Source organism: Electrona antarctica, assembly GCF_951216825.1.
Source record: "Electrona antarctica genome assembly, chromosome: 5".
Taxonomy (NCBI): domain Eukaryota; kingdom Metazoa; phylum Chordata; class Actinopteri; order Myctophiformes; family Myctophidae; genus Electrona; species Electrona antarctica.
The window spans coordinates 57,139,926-57,161,019 of NC_136810.1; the positions used below are offsets into that span (position 1 = coordinate 57,139,926).

A 21,094-nucleotide genomic window follows, 5' to 3' on the forward strand; every position below is an offset into this window, starting at 1 on the left:
TGCATCAACATTACCCTACTGCAGGGGTTCTCAACCCATGGGTCGCGACCCCTCGGGGGGTCGCCAAATTATTTTAGGGGGTCCCCAAATTATTATTATTATTACAATAATTTTTATTCACGATTTTTCAAAAATAGCAGACCTACAAGCTCGTAGCGCGCCACTCGGTGGCGCGCTATGAGCTTGTAGATCTGCTATTTTTCAATAGCTAAATTATAACAATGCTTAAAACACCAAAAGGGGTTCCCGCCCAAAATGGTTTAAGGTTATTGTAGCAGTCAATTTATATTGGGGGTCGGGAGGGGGCGGGGCGGGGGTCCCGAGACATTGCTAAAGCATTTCCGGGGGTCCCCGGCCAAAAACGTTGAGAACCCCTGCCCTACTGTACACAGATTGATTAAAATTACATTGTATTCATTGAAATACGGATGGCAGCTTTCTATTTTTTTGAACTCCGAGACGGTGCAAACAGATTAATTTCATTAACACCCAATGAATTTACAGTGTAAGCATGCCATACATACACATATTACATAAAAAAAACGTGGTTATTTCAGTCGTTGCTTACTTGTTGTCAGCTATTGCTCTTGACTCCTCTCTGCGTTTATAATAAGTGGATAGTTTTCATGACTATAAACTTGTCTTTCTATGCTGGTAATACAAAATATATAATATATATTTATATTCTCTATGTAAACTAGGACAGTGCATGTTCAGACTAAAAAAAATGTCCCGTGATGTGTTTGCGAGTCGCGGTTGCCATGATGATGAGGGAGGTACGGGGGTAGGGGGGGGATCCAATAGCGTGCTCCGAATCATGATCATGAGGGAGGTACGGGGGTAGGGGGGGGATCCAATAGCGTGCTCCGAATCATGATCATGAGGGAGGTACAGGGGGGTAGGGGTGATCCAATAGCGTGCTCCGAATCATGATGATGAGGGAGGTACGGGGGGGTAGGGGTGATCCAATAGCGTGCTCCGAATCATGATCATGAGGGAGGTACGGGGGGGGTAGGGGTGATCCAATAGCGTGCTCCGAATCTTGACCTGATGCAAACGGTTTTGTTCCGTTTCCTCCTTACCAGAGAAGTTCCCGGCGAAAAGCCGACTTAAGTTTTATAGAGTACAGCCCGGAGGACCGTTATATGTTAAAAAAAACGATATAGAGTAGGCTACCAAAGTCCTGACGTCACTCCTGCTACCCCCCTGGGTAGTCTTTGCAAAGCCAGACAACTATTCCACAATCTCCGAATGCTATATATATATATAGAACTACACCTCCCGAAATCCGAGCAAGGAAAGCTGCCAATTTCGGTTCATGGAAATATATTCTGAAATATCTTTACATTGTATCGTTTTATTTCCATTTCTGCTAAGCAGCAAGCTATATATGCTGCCTTTGATGATTACGATTTATATTAGGAGAAATTTGCGCGACTGTAAAGATGAAACGGAAGCAGGGAGGAGGCTTCACTTCCGCTTTGTCGCTTGCTCATGATCAGAGCTTCCGTTTCTCCAGACTGTATGATGGAAACATTTGGAAAATTGTGAGAGGCAACAGTCTGGCAACGCGAGACTACCCCCTGGGTCAGGTTAAGAGAAGATTGAGTTACATTTGATATATTCATTCGCTTACTCTTTGGATAAATTAGTACTTTTTCACAGGAGTAAAATTCACCCGGTTGATTATTGTATATTAAATAACGCGATCTAAGATTTCTCTACAGGGAATTTCAATAGAAGAAACAGCGCAGTGACTCGCGGGGATAGCGGACTCTAGCTAGCGGCAGTAATATTAGACTCCAGCGCTCTATAGATCGCTCTGGACGACATATCAGCCGTGTTGACATCAGTATCGGCGTGCAATTATGCAGCCCACGTGCCGCGATGTTTTGACCACTTTCAACCTGGCTTCCCTATTTTAGGAGAAAACCTTAAAAAAAAGGTTTAAAATGTTGACAAAAATAGATGATTTACAAGCTCACAATGCACCGCGTTTGGGACACATTGAGAGCTTATGGATTGGCTATTTTCGAATAGGGCTTAAGTGGTTGAAATGAAATACATTTGTTGATGTTTATCTATCAAAATGTTACTTCGATTTGTATTCATTTGCTTGCTTGCGAGTGAAATGTCCGCGAATAGAAAATGGAATCAATTCTAAATATTTCAATTTGATTAGAAAATGTGTCACTTTTTGACAAAATATCAGCCAAAATATCGGCAATCGGTGGTTCTAGCACTTGGCATGGGTCGGGCTCCATTATAGAGAAAGCCTTTGAAAACCAACAAACACTCATTCGCTCGCTCTCACATACACTCTCATTCGCTCGCTCTCACTCTCATTCGCTCGCTCGCTCTCACTCACTCACGCGCACGCACACACACACACTCCAAAAATAGATTTGCTTGCACGTGCGTTCGTTGGTTTGTGTGTGTGTGTCTCTTAATTTGATCCCTAGGAGAAACAAAAGCAGTCGAAGTAAAAAAAAAAAAAAAAGGGGGTTTTGTTCTTTGTCGCCTGTATTTACAACATCATCATCACTACAGGCCGAGTGAACTCGCGCTGACTGAGCTCACAGCGTGGCCTCTAGGCCTCACCTCGCCTGGCGGAGAGGACGTGGTTGCGGGGGGGGGGGACTGAGGAGGGGTGGGTGGGTATTGGGGGGGGGGGGGGGGGGGTCGGGGGGTCAGAGGTTGAGGATGGGGACATCGAAGAGGTCACACAGTCCTTCCGTCTCGTCCAGGTTGTAGATGTAGTCGTGGTCGCCGGGTGGAGGGGACAGACGCAGGAGCGGAGAGAACACTGGGCGACAAGGAGATTAAAAAAAAAAGGCAATTTAGACATTTAGAAGACGCTCAAAATCCAGAGCGATTTACAGTAAGCAAAAACAACAAGGTAATACATCCAATACATAGAAATAGTCCAGGATCATAACGCAAGCTAAGAACCTAACATCCGTCTAGAATATCTGTACAATGAAACGTATGAGTATACACTATAGAGTGCTAGGTCTACATAAAATGATTTCTAAATGACATAAGTTGAGCCTTTGCATACGCCTGTAAGGTTGTCGAGGTTAGTGCAAGTGCTACAGGCTAAGATGGAGTCTGAAGAGGTGAGTTTTCAGACTACGGCGGAAGATTGGGATGGGAAGTGCAGTTCCGATTGTGATGGGAAGTGCATTCCATAGTTTTGGAGACAGAAGGGAGAAGAGTCTGGGAAGTGTGGAGCGGTGTAATATACAGGGTTCAAGGTTGTCTTTATTTGTCTCCCTTGGGAGAAATTTGTCTTGGCGACAGAGTAAAGGTTTATTCATAAAAGCAGCGTTTCCCAAACACTGGGGTCGGAACACATTTGTGTGGATCCCTTTATTTTTTGTTTCCAACACTTTGTTTTTAAAAGTCTTTGTCTGCCACACTGTGGCAGCAAAGGGTAGGTACAGGCTGCCACGATGCGTTGTGAGCTTGTAGATTTGCTATTTTCAACCAAGTGTAAGATGACTTACACTGGATCTCTTGTCCACTAGTCCCTTCCTAACATTTTAGTACGAAATTGTCAATATATTTACTTATCATCATAGCTTAATTTTCATTTAGTTTGTCAGTGAAAAAAGGTAGTCAACGAACATTTTTTGTCATTGTTTTAGTCGACGAAATCAACACTGTTAATAGGCCTATCTCAAAGAATTTCCCCACCCCCTTTCCACGCCCCCTTTCGGAGCTAGTGGTGATAGCGTGACGTCACTCCATAGACACACATGTTAACAGAGGTCATTTAAGAAGTCTACAACTTTTGTTTTCTCAAGGTAAGGTTTGTTCTATCTGTTCGAGCTGATTTACCATCTTGTTTGCTTCATAATAATATTGGTCTGTCACATTTTTACATTAGGAAATGTACTTAGATTCTCCAGAGAAAAAACATGTAAATGCTAATGTTAAATGACACCACTAGCTACCGGAAGGGGGCATGGAAAGGGGGCTGTGAGATAGGCCTATTATGTAGTTATGTGTGGACAAGCTAACTCACCTTCTGATGACATCAAGTCTTCCAACAAGTCTCCACTCAACATCTCTGTCAGAAAGAGACACCAGACATGAACTTCATGATGCTTCATTTACAGTTAACACTTTTTTTCCCACCGTGGAATTCTTCAAAATAAAGGCGCTAGAGTGGCAGCATATATGGCAGATTTTACTCTGAAAACACCCTTACTTCCCCCCCCCCCCCCACAAAAAAACGGGAGGCATAATCTTCCGTTCTTACCTCACGCTGGTCTCTCTAGAAGCGTTAATATTCCAAACGAGAGGCTAAAGTCTCTCTAGAAGCGTTAATATTCCAAACGAGATGCTAAAGTCTCTCTAGAAGCGTTAATATTCCAAACGAGAGGCTAAAGTCTCTCTAGAAGCGTCAATGTTCCAAACGAGATGCTAAAGTCTCTCTAGAAGCGTTAATATTCCAAACGAGATGCTAAAGTCTCTCTAGAAGCGTTAATATTCCAAACGAGATGCTAAAGTCTCTCTAGAAGCGTTAATATTCCAAACGAGATGCTAAAGTCTCTCTAGAAGCGTTAATATTCCAAACGAGATGCTAAAGTCTCTCTAGAAGCGTTAATATTCCAAACGAGATGCTAAAGTCTCTCTAGAAGCAACAATGTTCCAAACGAGATGCTAAAGTCTCTCTAGAAGCGTTAATATTCCAAACGAGATGCTAAAGTCTCTCTAGAAGCGTCAATGTTCCAAACGAGATGCTAAAGTCTCTCTAGAAGCGTCAATGTTCCAAACGAGAGGCTAAAGTCTCTCTAGAAGCGTTAATATTCCAAACGAGAGGCTAAAGTCTCTCTAGAAGCGTTAATGTTCCAAACGAGATGCTAAAGTCTCTCTAGAAGCGTTAATATTCCAAACGAGAGGCTAAAGTCTCTCTAGAAGCGTTAATATTCCAAACGAGAGGCTAAAGTCTCTCTAGAAGCGTTAATATTCCAAACGAGAGGCTAAAGTCTCTCTAGAAGCGTTTATATTCCAAACGAGATGCTAAAGTCTCTCTAGAAGCGTTAATATTCCAAACGAGAGGCTAAAGTCTCTCTAGAAGCGTTAATATTCCAAACGAGAGGCTAAAGTCTCTCTAGAAGCGTTAATATTCCAAACGAGATGCTAAAGTCTCTCTAGAAGCGTTTATATTCCAAACGAGATGCTAAAGTCTCTCTAGAAGCGTTAATATTCCAAACGAGATGCTAAAGTCTCTCTAGAAGCGTTAATATTCCAAACGAGAGGCTAAAGTCTCTCTAGAAGCGTTAATATTCCAAACGAGATGCTAAAGTCTCTCTAGAAGCGTCAATGTTCCAAACGAGATGCATGTTGAAGTAATGAAGACAGAACATTGTCCTTCTGGTCAAAACCATGGAGAGTTCCCTAGATTAGGAGTTACGAGCCATTCTTTTGGAGCCGTAAAACAAGGAAGTGAACGGCAGCGTGCATGTGTTGTAAAACACTTTTCTTTTTTATATTACTCCTCCAAATCGTTACACAGTATCTCTATAGTGATGTGCTCGAGTCGGATCTGTCCGATATTTCATATTCCATCCTAATTGGCTCACATTGGCTTTCAAACTTTTGCAGGATTGGCCCCGTTTTGAACAAAACCAAGCCTCAAACCATGAACGCAGCGTGCAATTTACGTGAAATCTTTTCACACATACTTTCCTACTATAGCTTTCTATCAATTCCACAACCCATGAAACCTTGAATTTGTGTTGCATTCCTGAGCCAATAATGTGATGACCGGTTGTGTTTCAGGCTTCCCGCTTGAATCTCCTTTGAGTCTCTTAGTGCAGCGGTTCTCAACCCGTGGGTCGCGACCCCTCGGGGGGTCGCCAAATTAGTTTGGGGGGTCCCCAAATTATTTATTTTTTTATTTTATTTTTTCACGATTTTTCAAAAATAGCAGACCTACAAGCTCGTAGCGCGCCACTCGGTGGCGCGCTATGAGCTTGTAGATCTGCTATTTTTCAATAGCTAAAGCATAACATAATGCTTAAAACACCAAAAGGGGTTCCCGCCCAAAATGGGTTAAGGTTATTGTAGCAGTCAATTTATATTGGGGGTCGGGAGGGGGCGGGGCGGGGGTCCCGAGACATTGCCAAAGCATTTCCGGGGGGTCCCCGGCCAAAAACGTTGAGAACCCCTGTCTTAGTGGAAAGTGGAAACACAGCCGGCCTCCATACATTCAAGGCTTCATGCCATGGGAGTGTAATTGATTTGAGAGAAAAAAAGAGCCATATTTTGGGTGAACTATTACTTTAACCCATTTTGACCTGGGAACGGTTCTACAAATGTCTTCTAAATCCTGACTGTTTTCTTGAAAAAGCTATGTTTCTATGTCAGTCGTTCTCAAACACTGTCATGTCACTTTTCACGATTCTTCAAAAATAGCAGACCTACAAGCTCGTAGCGCGCCACTCGGTGGCGCACTATGAGCTTGTAGATCTGCTATTTTTCAATAGCTAAATTATAACAATGTTTAAAACACCAAAAGGGGTTCCCGCCCAAAATGGGAACAGCTTTGTCTAACTATGCACAAAAACGAATTTCACCCACTATTTTACTTGCAAATCTGTGACGTGACAATAAAGTTGATTCCGATTTGTCCAGACTGCAGGCAAATCTGTGATGTGACAATAAAGTTGATTCCGATTGGTCCAGACTGCAGGCAATTCCCATTCGTTTTCTCAAAACTGCTCTTTTAGAACCGACTGTCCACACTGGACTGCAAGGTGGTTGTGAGCTTGAAGATTGGTCATTGATCGACAAGTGACACACGTATAACCCATTGAGACCTGAAGCAGATTCTACAAATGCCTTCTAAATGTCTTCTAATCTAAACCAATAGATTTTTCTAAAATGTAAGGAATAAATAAAAAAATCACACCCGTGTGAACTGACTGGTGTAAGGTCTTATATAGACCGATCAGCTGTGGTCTGACGTAATGTCTGACGTAATGAAATCACACCCGTATGAACTGGGTGACCATAGCAACCATGCTCATTTTTTGGTACGAACAGACAGACAGACAAACTAACAAAGCCAGTTGTAGGAGTGGTTTACACCACTCAAAAATAGCAGATGTACAAGCTCGCAAGCGTGGCACAAAGTGACTCGCTGTGAGCTTGTACATCTGCTACGTTTTAATAGCCAAGGTGTCGACGAGAGCACATGCTTTACCTTTTGTTGGGTCGAACATCTCAGTGAAGTCCAGCACTGGAAGAACAAGATAACAAGTCAACATTACGGCTGCACATCCACCACTACTCTAATGCAGGGGTTCTCAACCCGTGGGTCGCGACCCCTCGGGGGGTCGCCAAATTATTTTAGGGGGTCCCCAAATTATTTAAAAAAAAAAGAAAAAAAAAAGATTTTTTTAATTTTTTATTTTCACGATTTTTCAAAAATAGCAGACCTACAAGCTCGTAGCGCGCCACTCGGTGGCGCGCTATGAGCTTGTAGAGCTGCTATTTTTCAATAGCTAAATTATAACAATGCTTAAAACACCAAAAGGGGTTCCCGCCCAAAATGGTTTAAGGTTATTGTAGCAGTCAATTTATATTGGGGGTCGGGAGGGGGCGGGGCGGGGGTCCCGAGACATTGCCAAAGCATTCCCCGGCCAAAAACGTTGAGAACCCCTGCTCTAATGTATGCAGTCAAAGTTCTTAGAAAAATGATAGAAAAGTAAATGTAACCCGACAGCAATGATTGTAAGAATTGCACTGTACGCTGCATCAATGACACTGTAATTGTACTGCATGCTGTATAGAGCGTCGCAGTCCCGCCCCCTACCGGGGCCCAGGAAATGATTCCCCGTTCATTTTCCTCATGGACATTTCAAAAAGTATTTATTTAAAGACCTTTTAAGCCTCGTACAAAGCCAACTGGAGTTGTGACAAATCAACGAAATCATGACAACAAACACAATTTTTTCAGGCCGAACAAATAATTAGAAAGAAGAAGGAAACAGCAGGTTACAACACTTTTTGTTGTTGTTTTTCTTCTTTGTAATTATTTGTTTGGTCCAAAATATTGTGTTTGTTGTCAAGATTTGTCACGACTCGAGTTGGCTCTGTACGACGCTTATAAGGTCTTTAAATAAATACTTTTTGAAATGTCTATGGGGAAAATGCATTGGGAATTATTTCCTGGGCCTGGCGTCGTCATGAAAGGGGGAGGGACTGCAATGCTCTATTGGAAACGGCTTCAACTAGAGACAAGGCTCAAACATGGCTACTATATACCTGTTGCTTGAACTAGAGACAAGGCTCAAACATGGCTACTATATACTTGTTGTTTGAGGAGCCGTCTAAAATGCAATTCACTGGATATTTTTTGACAAAAGGAAAAAGTCCAACGCTCACTGTCAGAAGGATGCGACTTGATTGGTTCAAATACTGCAGGAGCCGAGGAAGAGGCGGATCCATCCAATGAGGCGGACGACTGGAGCTGCTGAGTGACCAATGGCGTCGTAGCAGGGGGGTTGGTGGTCAGGGCGAGTGACGTGCCATCCGCCACTGCTGGGATGAGAGAGAAAATCGCTAATTTGACTCATTTGAAAATAAATAAATATGCAAAACACTAAAACATGGTTAACACTATATTATACAGTTAGATCACTATTCCGATAGTTATCATTGCTGTGGAGTTTGTTCAGTAACGAGGGTCTCCCCGTAAAAAATAGACTAAAATGTTAGGAAGGGACTAGTGGACAATAGATCTAGTACAAGTTATTTTACAATTAGTTGCATGCTGAAAATAGCCGATCTACAAGACCACAACGCGTCGCGCTCGTGTAGATCGGCTATTTTCAGCAAGTGTAAAAACAGTCATTACGACAGCATCAAGGCCCGCCAAAACACATTTTGTTCGACTAAAATCAACTGTAGATTTAGTCGACTAAAACCTTATGATATTTAGTCGTAACTAACACTAAAACATTCCAGGTGACTAAAATGTGACTGAAACTAAATGAAAACTATTCAAGAGACCATGACTAAAACTAAAGTAAAAATGTGCTGCCAAAAACAACACTGGTGGACTGTCTGTGCGTTCATTGGTTGGACCTCCATCTTACCTGTGGTTGAGGTGGTGTGGCTTGCTGCTGCTGCTGTGATGGAGGGAGTGGGGGTAGCTGACGCGGTGGGGGTCTGCACAGGATCCAGGAGGGGAGACAAGAAAGACCAACACAGTGTTCATTTCATAGATTAGATTAAAACTATGGCGAAACATGTTTGTCGACTGCCTTTTTTCACTGACCAAATCTGAATAAACAAGTGTGTGTGTGTGTGTTAGGGCATTAACATAAAAATCGATTAGTCGACTAGCAAAACGGTAGTCGACACTGTAAATCAAAAATCGAGTAATCGTTAATATTATTTTTAATATTCTTTATGATTTTTCTTTTTTCTTTTACAGCAGACATGCAGCTGTGAGCTCTGTTGTTTTGTTGGTAGTTCTCCAACTTAAGTACTAATCCATTCCTGGCTGATTGTTTTCATATCATATACAAGCCTACTGTACATGGGTTTTACCGTCACCGTCACTCGTGTAGGTGCGGTGGGCGGCAGTGGCACTGGCAGCATTTAAGACAGATTTTTAAAAAGCATATGCCTCATACGCTCAATGGGGACAACTACAGTGTGTAAATACTTTTACTATTGGTGAGTTTATTACTGTAGTTTGTTCAACAAGTTAGATTGGAGACGTGTCGTCGTGTCGTCCGGTACAGTAAAGTATAGCAGGAGTTCCTCCTCACTCTGCCCAATATTATCCAGTTTGGTGACAGTCAAACTACAGTAGCTCTTGCCGTGATTTCATGTTTCTTTTTCTTATTAATCTTTCTTCATGCTTATCCAACAAAAGTGCAGGCGTGCGGCATTATTAAAAACAAACAGCTATGCCGCGCGATCATAGTTCTAATAGTCGCGAAGACAGTTGATCATCTGATTCATAGCCTGGCAAGCCTGCTAGCTAGCAAGCCTAGTATGTAATCATAACCTCCTCCTAGCTTGTAGCTCCTTCTAAAAACCAAAGGAACTGTGGTTGTAACTTGTTGTTGAACATTTAGGGTTGTATGAAAAACATTGCATCGTTCATTCCTCCTCCTCCTCCATCTCCAACAAACATTTTCAACAACGTAACATGCTATGCTGCGCCGTAGAAAGGTCTTGCGCATCAAAAATAGCAGATCTACAAGCTCACAGCGCATCCATCCGTGAGTCATTGTGGACTTGCAACTTTGACTTGACTTTTAACAGCTGATGTGAATTTTGGCCAATCAGAGCGGCATTCAGCGTAATCTAGTAAGAGAGTGGCGACACTAGCCTTGAATCCCATTGTAACAATGGAATGCGGAAGTGCTCATTCTATCTCAATGGAATAGTTCCAATGTTTGGAACTATAGCCCATAGGCACCCGCTTTGTGGTGAGATCAAAGCGTGTCGCCACTCTCTTCCACTCGGCCTGCATTCACCGGCTCTGTTTTGCAGTTAATCCTTCACTCGCGCTGGCCGTTTCAGAACACGATGTTTTAATGCTTGATTGGATGGAAAAAAATATCATATTTTACCGCCGACTAATCGACTATAAACCGATTTTGATGGTATTCGTGTCGACTATCAAAAATCACGTTTGGTTAATGCCCTAGTGTGTGTGTGTGTGTGTAACATGTTTGTCAACTGCCTTTTTTCACTGACCAAATCTGAATAAACAAACAAAATAAAAACCAAGCTACGATGTGTGAGGGAGGGACTAGTGGAGAAGAGATCCAGTACAACTAAAAGACAAGTCACGTTTGGTTGCGCTCTGAAAAATAGCAGATCTACAAGCTAATACGTTTCAAAACAGCATGCCAACGTGTGTGTGTGTAGGGACGTGCAGAGTGTTAGAGGGTAGAGGGTATCAGCTATTTTCGGGGGCGCAACCCAGCACTCTTTCGCTAGTGGAGATGCGGTTTAACGACATGGATTCCTAAACAAATTTGTTCAACGCAAAATGCTGCGTTCCAGTTCAGGAGACTTTGGGGAAAAAAAGCTATTCTCCTGAATGCTGCCTTCCGTTATGGCATGGAAAGGAGAGGAGGGCATTTGCATTTCTTCCACCATAGTAAATGCTGCATTCGTGGTCTGGAGAGGGCAGTTGTTTTACAGACACATCCCTGTGTGTGTGTGTGTGTGTGTGTGTGTGTGTGTGTGTGTGTGTGGGTACCGTACCGGCGTGCTGGAGGTAGTAGACGTGGGCGCCGGGAGGTTCTGCAGGACGTCCTCTGGAGGCGGGACGGGCAGCACCACGGGGGAGGGGCTGGACGGGTCCTTGTTGACCAGCAGGACCTCGATGGGGCCGGAGGAACTCTTCAGGCGGATCTGGTACTTCCTCTGGCCGTTCAGAACCTTGGATGGACGAGGCAGGCAGAAGACACACACACACACACCACAGTGTTGATTTGGACAGCAACATTTTTATTGTAGTTTTTGGTCACAGTCTCTTGTATCAGGGAATAATCGTCACACCACACACACACACACACACCCACCCCCACACACACACACACACAAAACAAAGAAACTTTATTTTTTGTGAACAATTTGGCGCCCCCAATGCATGATGATGAACGATGATGAGAGCGCCCCTCACTTCACACTAGGGCATTCACTTCTAGTCATTTTTACTAGTTGACTAGTTGCCTAGTTTACTAGTCGACTAGTTGTTTAACTACCTATTATGTAAAAAATAAAATAAATTAAAAAAAATACACTTTTTTTAATACATTGAAAAACTGTACATGGTGACTATAACTATAATCTACATGATCTTGAGGCCTACAAAATCGGGGAAAAAATAGAAAATAAAAAAGGTCGACTAGTGGATTTACTAGTCGACTAGTAAACTAGTCGACTAGTTGCTTAATGCCCTACTTCACACAGGTGTGATTTTTAACACACACACACACAAAACTTACAGACTCTGGTATGGGCACCTCTAGTTGTGTTCCGGTGGGAGCACGTATTGCTAGAAGAGTGTCACCTGGAAAGGAAAGAGACACGTTGCAATCAATGCGTAGAAGAGATGCAGAGGTCTAATAATAGATCCCCGTTGGACCCCCGTCAATTAAGTATACTAGCCCTTACCCGTTGTGAGATATTGCCCCCCCCCCCCTATTGCCCTGAGCGCATTTTTAATTCACTAATAAATTCATTATTAATCTATAATTTGTTAAATTGGAAAAAGGGCTTCGTCAAGACCTCCATATTATTATGGTCAATGCCTGTGTGAAAAGTGGGAGTGATTGGTGCAGGCAGTGAGGAGCTATGGCAGTGTTTCTGACAGACAGACACAAATTCAGACATTTGGTTAATTATAGTATGATGATGATGATGATGATGATTATAGTATGATCATGATATGATGATGATGATAATAGACAAAAATAAACAAAAAAAACTCAGATTTTATGTTTTACTCGCTTAAAGGTAGTGCGTTACCTCTTATTTTGAGGGTTAAAATCATTATCCTTTACTGTAACAAAACTAAAACAAAGCCTTCCCAAGATGATGAGAACTCAGAGCTTACCTTTGAAAGCTCCACACAGATCCTCATGCTTCACATAAGCCATAGTACGCGTGTGTTAAGGTCCAACGTGTGACTATGGTCATAAGTTATAACCACAGGTTGAAATGAGAAAAAAAACATCACTGAAAAGATCGCGTTAGAAAACCGACCTATGCCAGATTTGATATCTTCTCTGTCGGGTGGAAACCTCATGTCGTTTGGAGCTTATTGGATTCGCTACGTTTGATGCTTGTGTGTGACGCTGTACTAGTATGATCAAATATTAGTTTTCCCTTCATTGTCAATGGCGTTTACAAAACAAACATTGAACTAAAGACAAACATTAAACCTGTGTTTAGGAGGGGCCTAGCGCCCCTCAAAAACCCCTACAGATGTCTCCACATGTCACGGGCTTTCTACGGGTGTACTTATAAAGACACGTGCACTGGGGACGTCTTGGGCACAAAAGCTGTTATTTAAGGATATGGGCTGTTGTTGGAGTCGTCGGTGACGTTCCTGATGCTCTGCTGCACCCAGACCCTCTGCTGGTCCAGCTCATTTTCCCTCATCGTCAGGTCGTCCAGCTCCGCCTTCAGGTCCATCAGCTTGTCGGCGATCTCCCGCGTGTTGCAGCCTGGACCTACACCCCTGAGAGAGAGAGAGAGAGAGAGAGAGAGAGAGACAGAGACACACAGACAGACAGACAGACACATCTCCGTCATTTAATGTACTTTATCGATGTGAAACTGTCTCGCTGAAAATCAACATGCAACACTGACCCGTCTTTGTCACCCCCCCCCCCCCCCCCCCCCCCCCCAGCACCGATGGAATGGAGGTACGGTCACCAACGTCATTTTCGCAATTCCAGGCGGCAGATTCGCCGCACCATGGGAGCCAAACTACACCCGGAAGTTCGGTGGAATGCATTGGAGTCAGTGCGAGCCCAGTGACCAGCTCATGAACAAACACTATTTCTGAATGACTTAGACCTTTGTAAAGTAATCGCTTCTGGAAAATAACAGAAGACATATAACACATTATTGTCTACACTGTTTCATTTTATAGAGGTATCTAAAGAGAAAAAAGTATGTTTCTGAACGTGCCAAGTACCACGAGACTGTCCACCGTTTCCTGTCTGGCAGCGAAATCTCACGATACTTCCGAAACAGAAACGATACATATACAAGAAGAGCTAAGGAGGAGGACTCACTTCCACTGGATGCTGTTCTTGGATTTCTTCTCTATTAAGCCGATCCCTTCCAACACGTTGGTGATGTCGTAGATCCGTCGCTTCTGTCGAACCGCTAGCGTGTCTGCTGCCTGGAGGACGGAAAACAAGGAGCGGAATCAGTGTTGTTTTTGGCAGCAAATTTCGATTTTAGTTTTTCTTAGTCATTAGCTTTCATTTTGTCTGTTTTAGTGTTAGTCTAGTTTCAGTCGACTAAATGTCATGAGATTTTAGTCGACTAAATCTACAGTGGATTTAGTCGACTAAAATGTGTTTTGGCGGGCCTTGATGCCGTCGTAATGACTGATTTTACACTTGCTGAAAATATGCAACATGCAACCAAGTGTAAAATGACTTATACTGGATGTCTTGTCCAGTGTCCACTAGTCCCTTCTTAACATTTTAGTCTAGTTTTTATCTGTTGACGAAATTGTAAATGGTAAATGGTGCATATATATAGTGCTTTACATACTGTAGATTGTGCATTACATTCACCCATTCACACACACATTCATACACCGATTGCGGCGGAAGCCATGCAAGGTACCAACCAGCACATCGGGAGCAATTTGGGGTTCAGTGTCTTGCCCAAGGACACTTCGACATGTAGACAGGAGGAGCCGGGATTCGAACCGCTGACCCATGGATCATTGGACGACCTGCTCTACCTCTTGAGCCACAGTCGCCATTACATTTAGTCTTAGTTTTAGTCACCATAGCTTAGTTTTCATTTCGTTTCCACTTAATTTTAGTCAGTGAAAAAAGGTAGTCGACGGACATTTTTCGTCTTAGTTTTAGTCGACAAAAACAACAGAGTGAAATACCGCCCACCATGTCAACGTCATCACGCTCACCATATCAATATGATCAATGTGAAATGGAGACAGAAGGCCAGGAATTTGTCCTGCCTGCAGGACCCATAAATCATGCAACTAGAAAACACCAAAGCCTGCCCGATTATATACGCTGCTATTGGATAGATATTGTATCATATCGGTCTAGGACAAGACCCTAACCTACTGTATGTACTATTTAATGCTCATGTTGTTGCCTCCGTTTTGTCCCATGGTGGGAGAGGACCACACATGGTCCCATGGTGGGAGAGGACCACACATGGTCCCATGGTGGGAGAGGACCACACATGGTCCCATGGTGGGAGAGGACCACACATGGTCCCATGGTGGGAGAGGACCATACATGGTCCCATGGTGGGAGACGACCACACATGGTCCCATGGTGGGAGACGACCACATCAGAAACGTGGACCTCTACGGAGGCCTAAAGGGAAGGAGGAAGTCTGCACGCCATTTTGAATGCTCCCAAAGAGTGATAATGATAAGACTTCATAATATCAATATCACGATTATTTCAGACGTTTGCCTCGATTACTATAAATGAACGATTTTCTATTATTTATTAAGTTATTTTTCTGTTAACCTCCATTCCAAACATTTTATGAATACAAAGTAATTTTACATGGTGGAGTAAATACTTTGGCCTGATGAGCCAGGAAGGGGAAAAGAACCTTGCTTCTTGATTATAAGTCTGCAAATTAAATTATTTAAATTAATTCTAAATATTGATTTTGATGTATTTTTTGGCTAATTTGCCAGCTCTAGCTCATGACATTAAACACGACACTATCATGTATGATGATGAAGTGCAGTTCCAGAGGCTTGTTGACTGTGCAGTCACGCCACAAAAAGAAAACCCACACAAAGCTGACTTCTTGCATCTTTGCTTGAACTGCATGAACGAAGGAATGAATCAATGAGGACATTTGATAAAATGATGTCATGTGAACTGTTCTGAGAAAGAATGTTATGGAGTCTAGAGTCATTATCAGTCCCAGCCATATGGCTGGCTGGCTGTCACTCCTCCCCACAGGAGTCTTAGTTACTGCCAGCGCTGTTCAATAGCTGCCCACTGCTCCTAATAGTCTATGGGACATATTAAAATAATTTCAGGTACTGTATGTGCAAATGTACTAACAAGTTGACTTAAAAAAAAACCAACAACAAATAGTATGTCCGACTCCGATAGTGCTGCACAATTTTTGCTCAAATATGAAACTTGATTATTGACATCACGATTCTCACACGATTCTATTTTTCCCCCTGTGAAAATATGTATTGTCTTATTTGTCTAATTTGTCTTTAGTCTGTACTTGCTGAACATTAGACTCAAAATGTGGCACCTGGAGCAAACTACTGTGGCTTTAAACAGACAGTAACTAAAATGAATAGGACAGCGCTGTCCTCAGTCCTTCAGTGCTGAACGATTCTAGCTCAAATTTAATTTAATCAATTTAGATTGCATAGGGCAGGGGTGCCCAAAAGGTAGATCGTGATCTACCAGTAGATCACACAGGCTGTGCAGGTAGACCACATGACATGATGCCCCTAAAATATACAATTTAAATTAAATAAATAAACCATATTTGGCATCCGTCACTTGAATTCAGGTGACGGTGATTCATTGGATTGACATAAAAAAGGACAGCTCAAACCCACAATGCAATAGTTGCAATAATGTTTTGCACAAACATCAGTAGTACAAAAAAAGGGAAAAAAGGTGCATTTGTCTAATATGTAAATACTTTCAGCAATGTGATGATAATATATATTTTTGGTGGGTAGATTTGGTTGAGCTGGTCATTTTGAAAGTAGCTCTCAAGTCTAAAAAGTGTGGACACCCCTGGCATAGGGTGTCTGAATTTAGATCTCGATCTTTTTTAGTTATTGTACAGCACTAATGTCCGATATAGAGATGTTAACCAAGGAAAGGCACTTTATATATATATTACTTTTATATTGCCGCTGTTGTGCAGAAATGAACTATTCAGGAAATGAAGAAAACAAATAATAACCTCTGTTCCAATGACACAGTGTAATTATTTAGTCACAAGCACTTGTTAATACTTTTCATTGGTTCAATATTTATAACACCCACAGACACACACTTAAAACCACTTTTACCTATTTTGAGCATGTAGGTGAGAATGTATTTTCGCTTATGGGCCATTTTCAGAAATTGTGAAAATAGCCCATCTAAAAGCTCACCTGTCCATCAGGACGTGTTTTTGAGAGCTTGTAGATCAGCAATTTTAGATACATTTGTACAGAGTTTACGAGCTGCTAAACTCGTCGCACCGCGTTCCGAACTTGTGGAAAATAAATATTTTTTATCCCACGATTTTGCAACCCATTTTTTTCACCCAGTGTCAATTATCGAATGTAATCCTGCAAACCTGGGGAGAGCAATGGACTGACCTCATGCTTCCTTCTATGCATGAGGAGACCAATCCGCTTCTTTTCACCGGACAGGGGGGAAGTTTCCCTGGTTGGACGTAGCGTGTGGAAGGAACACGTAATTCCAACCAGTTCCTTAAATTCCCCTCCATCAGGCGCCCAGAGTTTAGAGACCAGGATTACTGCATGTTTTTTTGTGAGGGTACCTACTACTGTTGATGCTTTTGTGTGACGCTGTAGTGTGATCACGTAGGGCACACATGGGCAACTAGCCTAGTAGCCAAAAAGTGAACCCGGACATGTTGAGTACACCAACGTTTTATGTTATAAATGTTTAGTATGGGTCCCCACTCCCCAGCATGTAGAAACTGCCGGATGCTAACTTGCATATGTTGAGCAATTTTCATAATTGGCATAATGTGTGACCATACCATTAACAACCTATAGAAGGCAAAATATTCAAAATGTCATCATGCTTTCATGCTTCAGCATCATGAAAACCCCCTAGTTTGACACATCACATGCTACATAAAGCATGATGAAATTTTGAATATTTTGCCTTCTATAGGTTGTAATTGGTATGGTCACATATTATGCTAATTATGAAAATTGCTCAACATATGCAAGTTAGCATCCGGCAGTTTCTACATGCTGGGGATCCATACTAAACATTTCTAACATAAAACCTTGGTGTACTCAACATGTCCGGGTTCACAATGGGGCTCTATGGGCTGGCTACTAGACTAAACTGGCGGCCCGGGGGCCACATGCGGCCCCCACCTTCACGTAATGTGGCCCTCAGGTTAATATCAGAACACTGATATATTATTGATTTCAGCTGTTACAATTCCAAACATGACAATTCCAAACATGAATATAGCGAAAATAGCAGATCTACAAGCTCAAAATGCGTCGCAGTGCGGCAGTAATACAGACAGTAATACATGCAATGTATTACTGTGGACTCTGGAGTGAGTGTGGAACTACTGTATAGCGGCCCTTTGGAGCAAGTGTGGAACTATAGTGGCCCTCTCCATCGTCAAAGTTGCCCACCACTGACGTAGGGCGTTGAATTACGAAAAAACACAACAAAGTTAAAAACATGGAAGATAGGTTTCTGCCCGACAGCAAGAATATATCCTATGATATATCACTATTCCTTTGATGTTCCTTTTTAGGATAACATCCCTATCAGACAAACTAGTCGTTATTGGGGTTATAGGCATTTCTCTTAAAATGCACTAATAATTCCACGATTGATGTTTGGTCGTGACCTTTTAGTTCACTTCCTGAAAGCAGGCATTGGTAGGAGCGGGGGCAGGGGGGCAGGGAGTGGGACCCCTGTCCCCCGGGGCAGCAGGGGGCCACGTGGTTCACGTGTATAGACGTGCAGGGAGCAACAAAAGATGACCCACTTTTTAAATGGTGGCTCCGCAGGAGGGCAGAGTCTTCTCTTCAAGTTCACTGGCCCACACACACACACCAGCGAGCCAGTCTTCACCAGAGGTGAAACACTTCATCGAACACAGATACATTTAACCGATAATAAATAAAATAAAATCACACCCTGGCCTTGTGAAGTGAGGCTGAGGGGTGCTTTCATCATCATATTCGTCATCTCATTTTGGCCGATCACAATTTGCGTCCTCACTTTTCCGTCTTCACTTTTTTTTCTCCATACGTGTTGCGAGCTTGTAGATCGGCTATTTTCACTACTTTTCTGCCACACTGTTTTGTGACAAACTAGTATAAAACAAGTAATCCTCCCCATGTAACCTGATTTCTACTCTGGGATGTATTGTAAACAAATCCATATACTCGAGTCAAGTACATACTACTCTTACTGCAGTGCAGTGCAGTAATATATATATATATAGTAATATAGCATCAAAATTGGTCTAAGCACTTTAACCCTATTGTATACTATATTGAGTCACACAGATAAATAAAATAGAATATTTGTCCAAATGATCTTTTTGTGAGGTCCTTGGCATGAAAATGCACTGCATGTCACAGGTTGAGGTTGACAGCAAGTCGCTAACAATTAGATTTTTAAACAAAGTCTTAAGTTGACACAGATGAAGAGGATAACCCAGATAGTCCATAGAACTGCCGCATAGCTGCAATATTGGTGAGTTTATTGCCGTCTAATACAACCAGAAAGTACTCTTCTGTTTCGTTAATGGGCTGTCAATGGATGAGTTGCGACTCATTGCATGCAGATAGCATCTTAGGGGCAGTCCACACACTGAGCACTTATAACTATCAAACTAATAACTATATATTTAAATATTAAAAACCGATATTTGTTGTATTATTTATAGTTATAGTGATGGGTGTGGACGGCCTCTCTTAAGTCACCTGGGGCTGACAACTATAAAGAGCTGATCTGGAAGCCTTCTTTTCGGGGCAAAGGCGCGACACTGAGTCGCTGCATGCGAGCGAAGTGTAAAGTGTGGCTTGGCATTGCATTGTGGCTACAACAACTAGCTTTAGCAGCAGCAGCAGCATCGTTTGAAATGAATGGGAATCTATGGGGTCGGATTGAAGCACAAGTACTCTCTGACTCGAGTGAAAGAAGGCAGAAACAAGCAGCTCTCTGCGGCCAGATGGCATCCATCCATGCATGCATGGTAGCCCAAACATTTAGACTCTCGTAGAGGTTTTTTTCGATTCTGACGAATCTCTCAACGAGAGTCTAAACGACGAGGTCCCCTTTAAGAGGGCACGGGTTTACGTGTCTGCCTCAAAATCACTTTTACCTTGTACAAATGCAAAATCTAAAAATAGAAAAAGATTGCCCCACATGTCCGGTGGGTGTGCGGGAAACAATTACTTCCGTAGCGACCGTAGTTTTCAATAAAAAAAATATTGTAATCCACTCCGTCCATACTCCTCCATTGTAAATGCGCAACAGAACATTGGCCGCGCCCCTAGTGGCCAGGGTTCTGTTGCGCATTTACAATGGAGAGAAAACCAAGATGGCCGCCAGATTCCGAGACAGAGTATGGACTTTAGTATGGACGGAGTGGATTACAATATTTTTTTATTGAAAACTACGGTCGCTACGGAAGTAATTTTTTCCCGCACACCCACCGGACATGTGGGGCAATCTTTTTCTATTTTTAGATTTTGCATTTGTACAAGGTAAGAGTGATTTTGAGGCAGACACGTAAACCCGTGCCCTCTTAAAGGGGACCTCGTCGTATAGACTATCGTTGAGAGATTCGTCAGAATCGAAAAAAACCTCTACGAGAGTCTAAATGTTTGGGCTACATGCATGGTGTTGTGTGGATCAGAACCCACAACAAAGACCCAGGCAGGCAGCACTTCTCTACTCACCGCCTTCAGGTCCAGCACCCCGTCCTTGGCTTCCTGCAGCAGGGTGACGAACTTGGTGGTGAGCAGACCCAGGCTCTTCTCGTGGCGGCTCGGGGTCTGCGGCTCGACCGGGTTCGTGCCGCCGGACGCCGGCTCCACAGCCGCCGCCGAGGCGCCGGTCCTGGTTCCTCCACTAGACTCGATCTCCATCATCCTCCTCTCCCTCAATGATCCTCCACCACTGACCGCACCGCTGCTGCTTACCGACCGGACCGAGGGAGCCACCCGGAGCCAAATGACCGCTGCACACACCACCACACCACACCGGTGCCTCGGTCAGGATCTTCCCCCCCACCCCCCGGCCTCCTCCTGACTGCGATTAATAGTTCCGACCCCAAAACAAAACAAAAAAATGTTGTTTTTTACCCACTCCAGTATGAAACCCCTCCTCCACCGCAGCAGAGGTTCGGCATCGGTTCTTTCTAATGTGTTTTATGAATGTGCTGCTGCTGCTCCGGTTCCGTTTAATTTAAAACTGGATTTGTTTTATTGTTATTATGCAGCGGAATACATTTCCACCGCATGCATGTTGGTTTCAAAGAGCGAGACGGTCTACTCTGAAGAGAGAGAAGAGCCGTTGAACCAGTGTTGCCAGGTTTTGCGAGAGAAACAAGCCAACCCAGGTTTTTGATGAAAACCAAAAAC

At 43.0% G+C, this 21,094-nt stretch overlaps 1 protein-coding gene across 2 annotated transcripts; it reads right to left on the reverse strand.

Annotated features, from left to right (window-relative positions):
• Nucleotides 1–269: 269 nt before the first annotated feature.
• e2f4 (E2F transcription factor 4) lies at nucleotides 270–20,859 on the reverse strand. 2 transcript variants are annotated; one of them, XM_079501720.1, is made up of 11 exons: nucleotides 20,411–20,859; nucleotides 13,800–13,909; nucleotides 13,076–13,237; nucleotides 12,611–12,654; nucleotides 12,000–12,064; nucleotides 11,254–11,430; nucleotides 9,117–9,189; nucleotides 8,404–8,556; nucleotides 7,220–7,255; nucleotides 4,031–4,075; nucleotides 270–2,806 (listed from the first exon to the last, which is right to left on the reverse strand). In XM_079501720.1, exons 1-11 carry the CDS (start codon nucleotides 20,600–20,602, stop codon nucleotides 2,691–2,693), a joined length of 1,173 nt encoding a protein of 390 aa, XP_079357846.1. In that variant the 5' UTR covers nucleotides 20,603–20,859; the 3' UTR covers nucleotides 270–2,690. The 2 variants fall into 2 exon arrangements, with proteins under 2 accessions (XP_079357846.1, XP_079357845.1); XM_079501719.1 differs by having other exon boundaries at nucleotides 8,404–8,559.
• Between the last annotated feature and the right edge of the window lie 235 nt (nucleotides 20,860–21,094).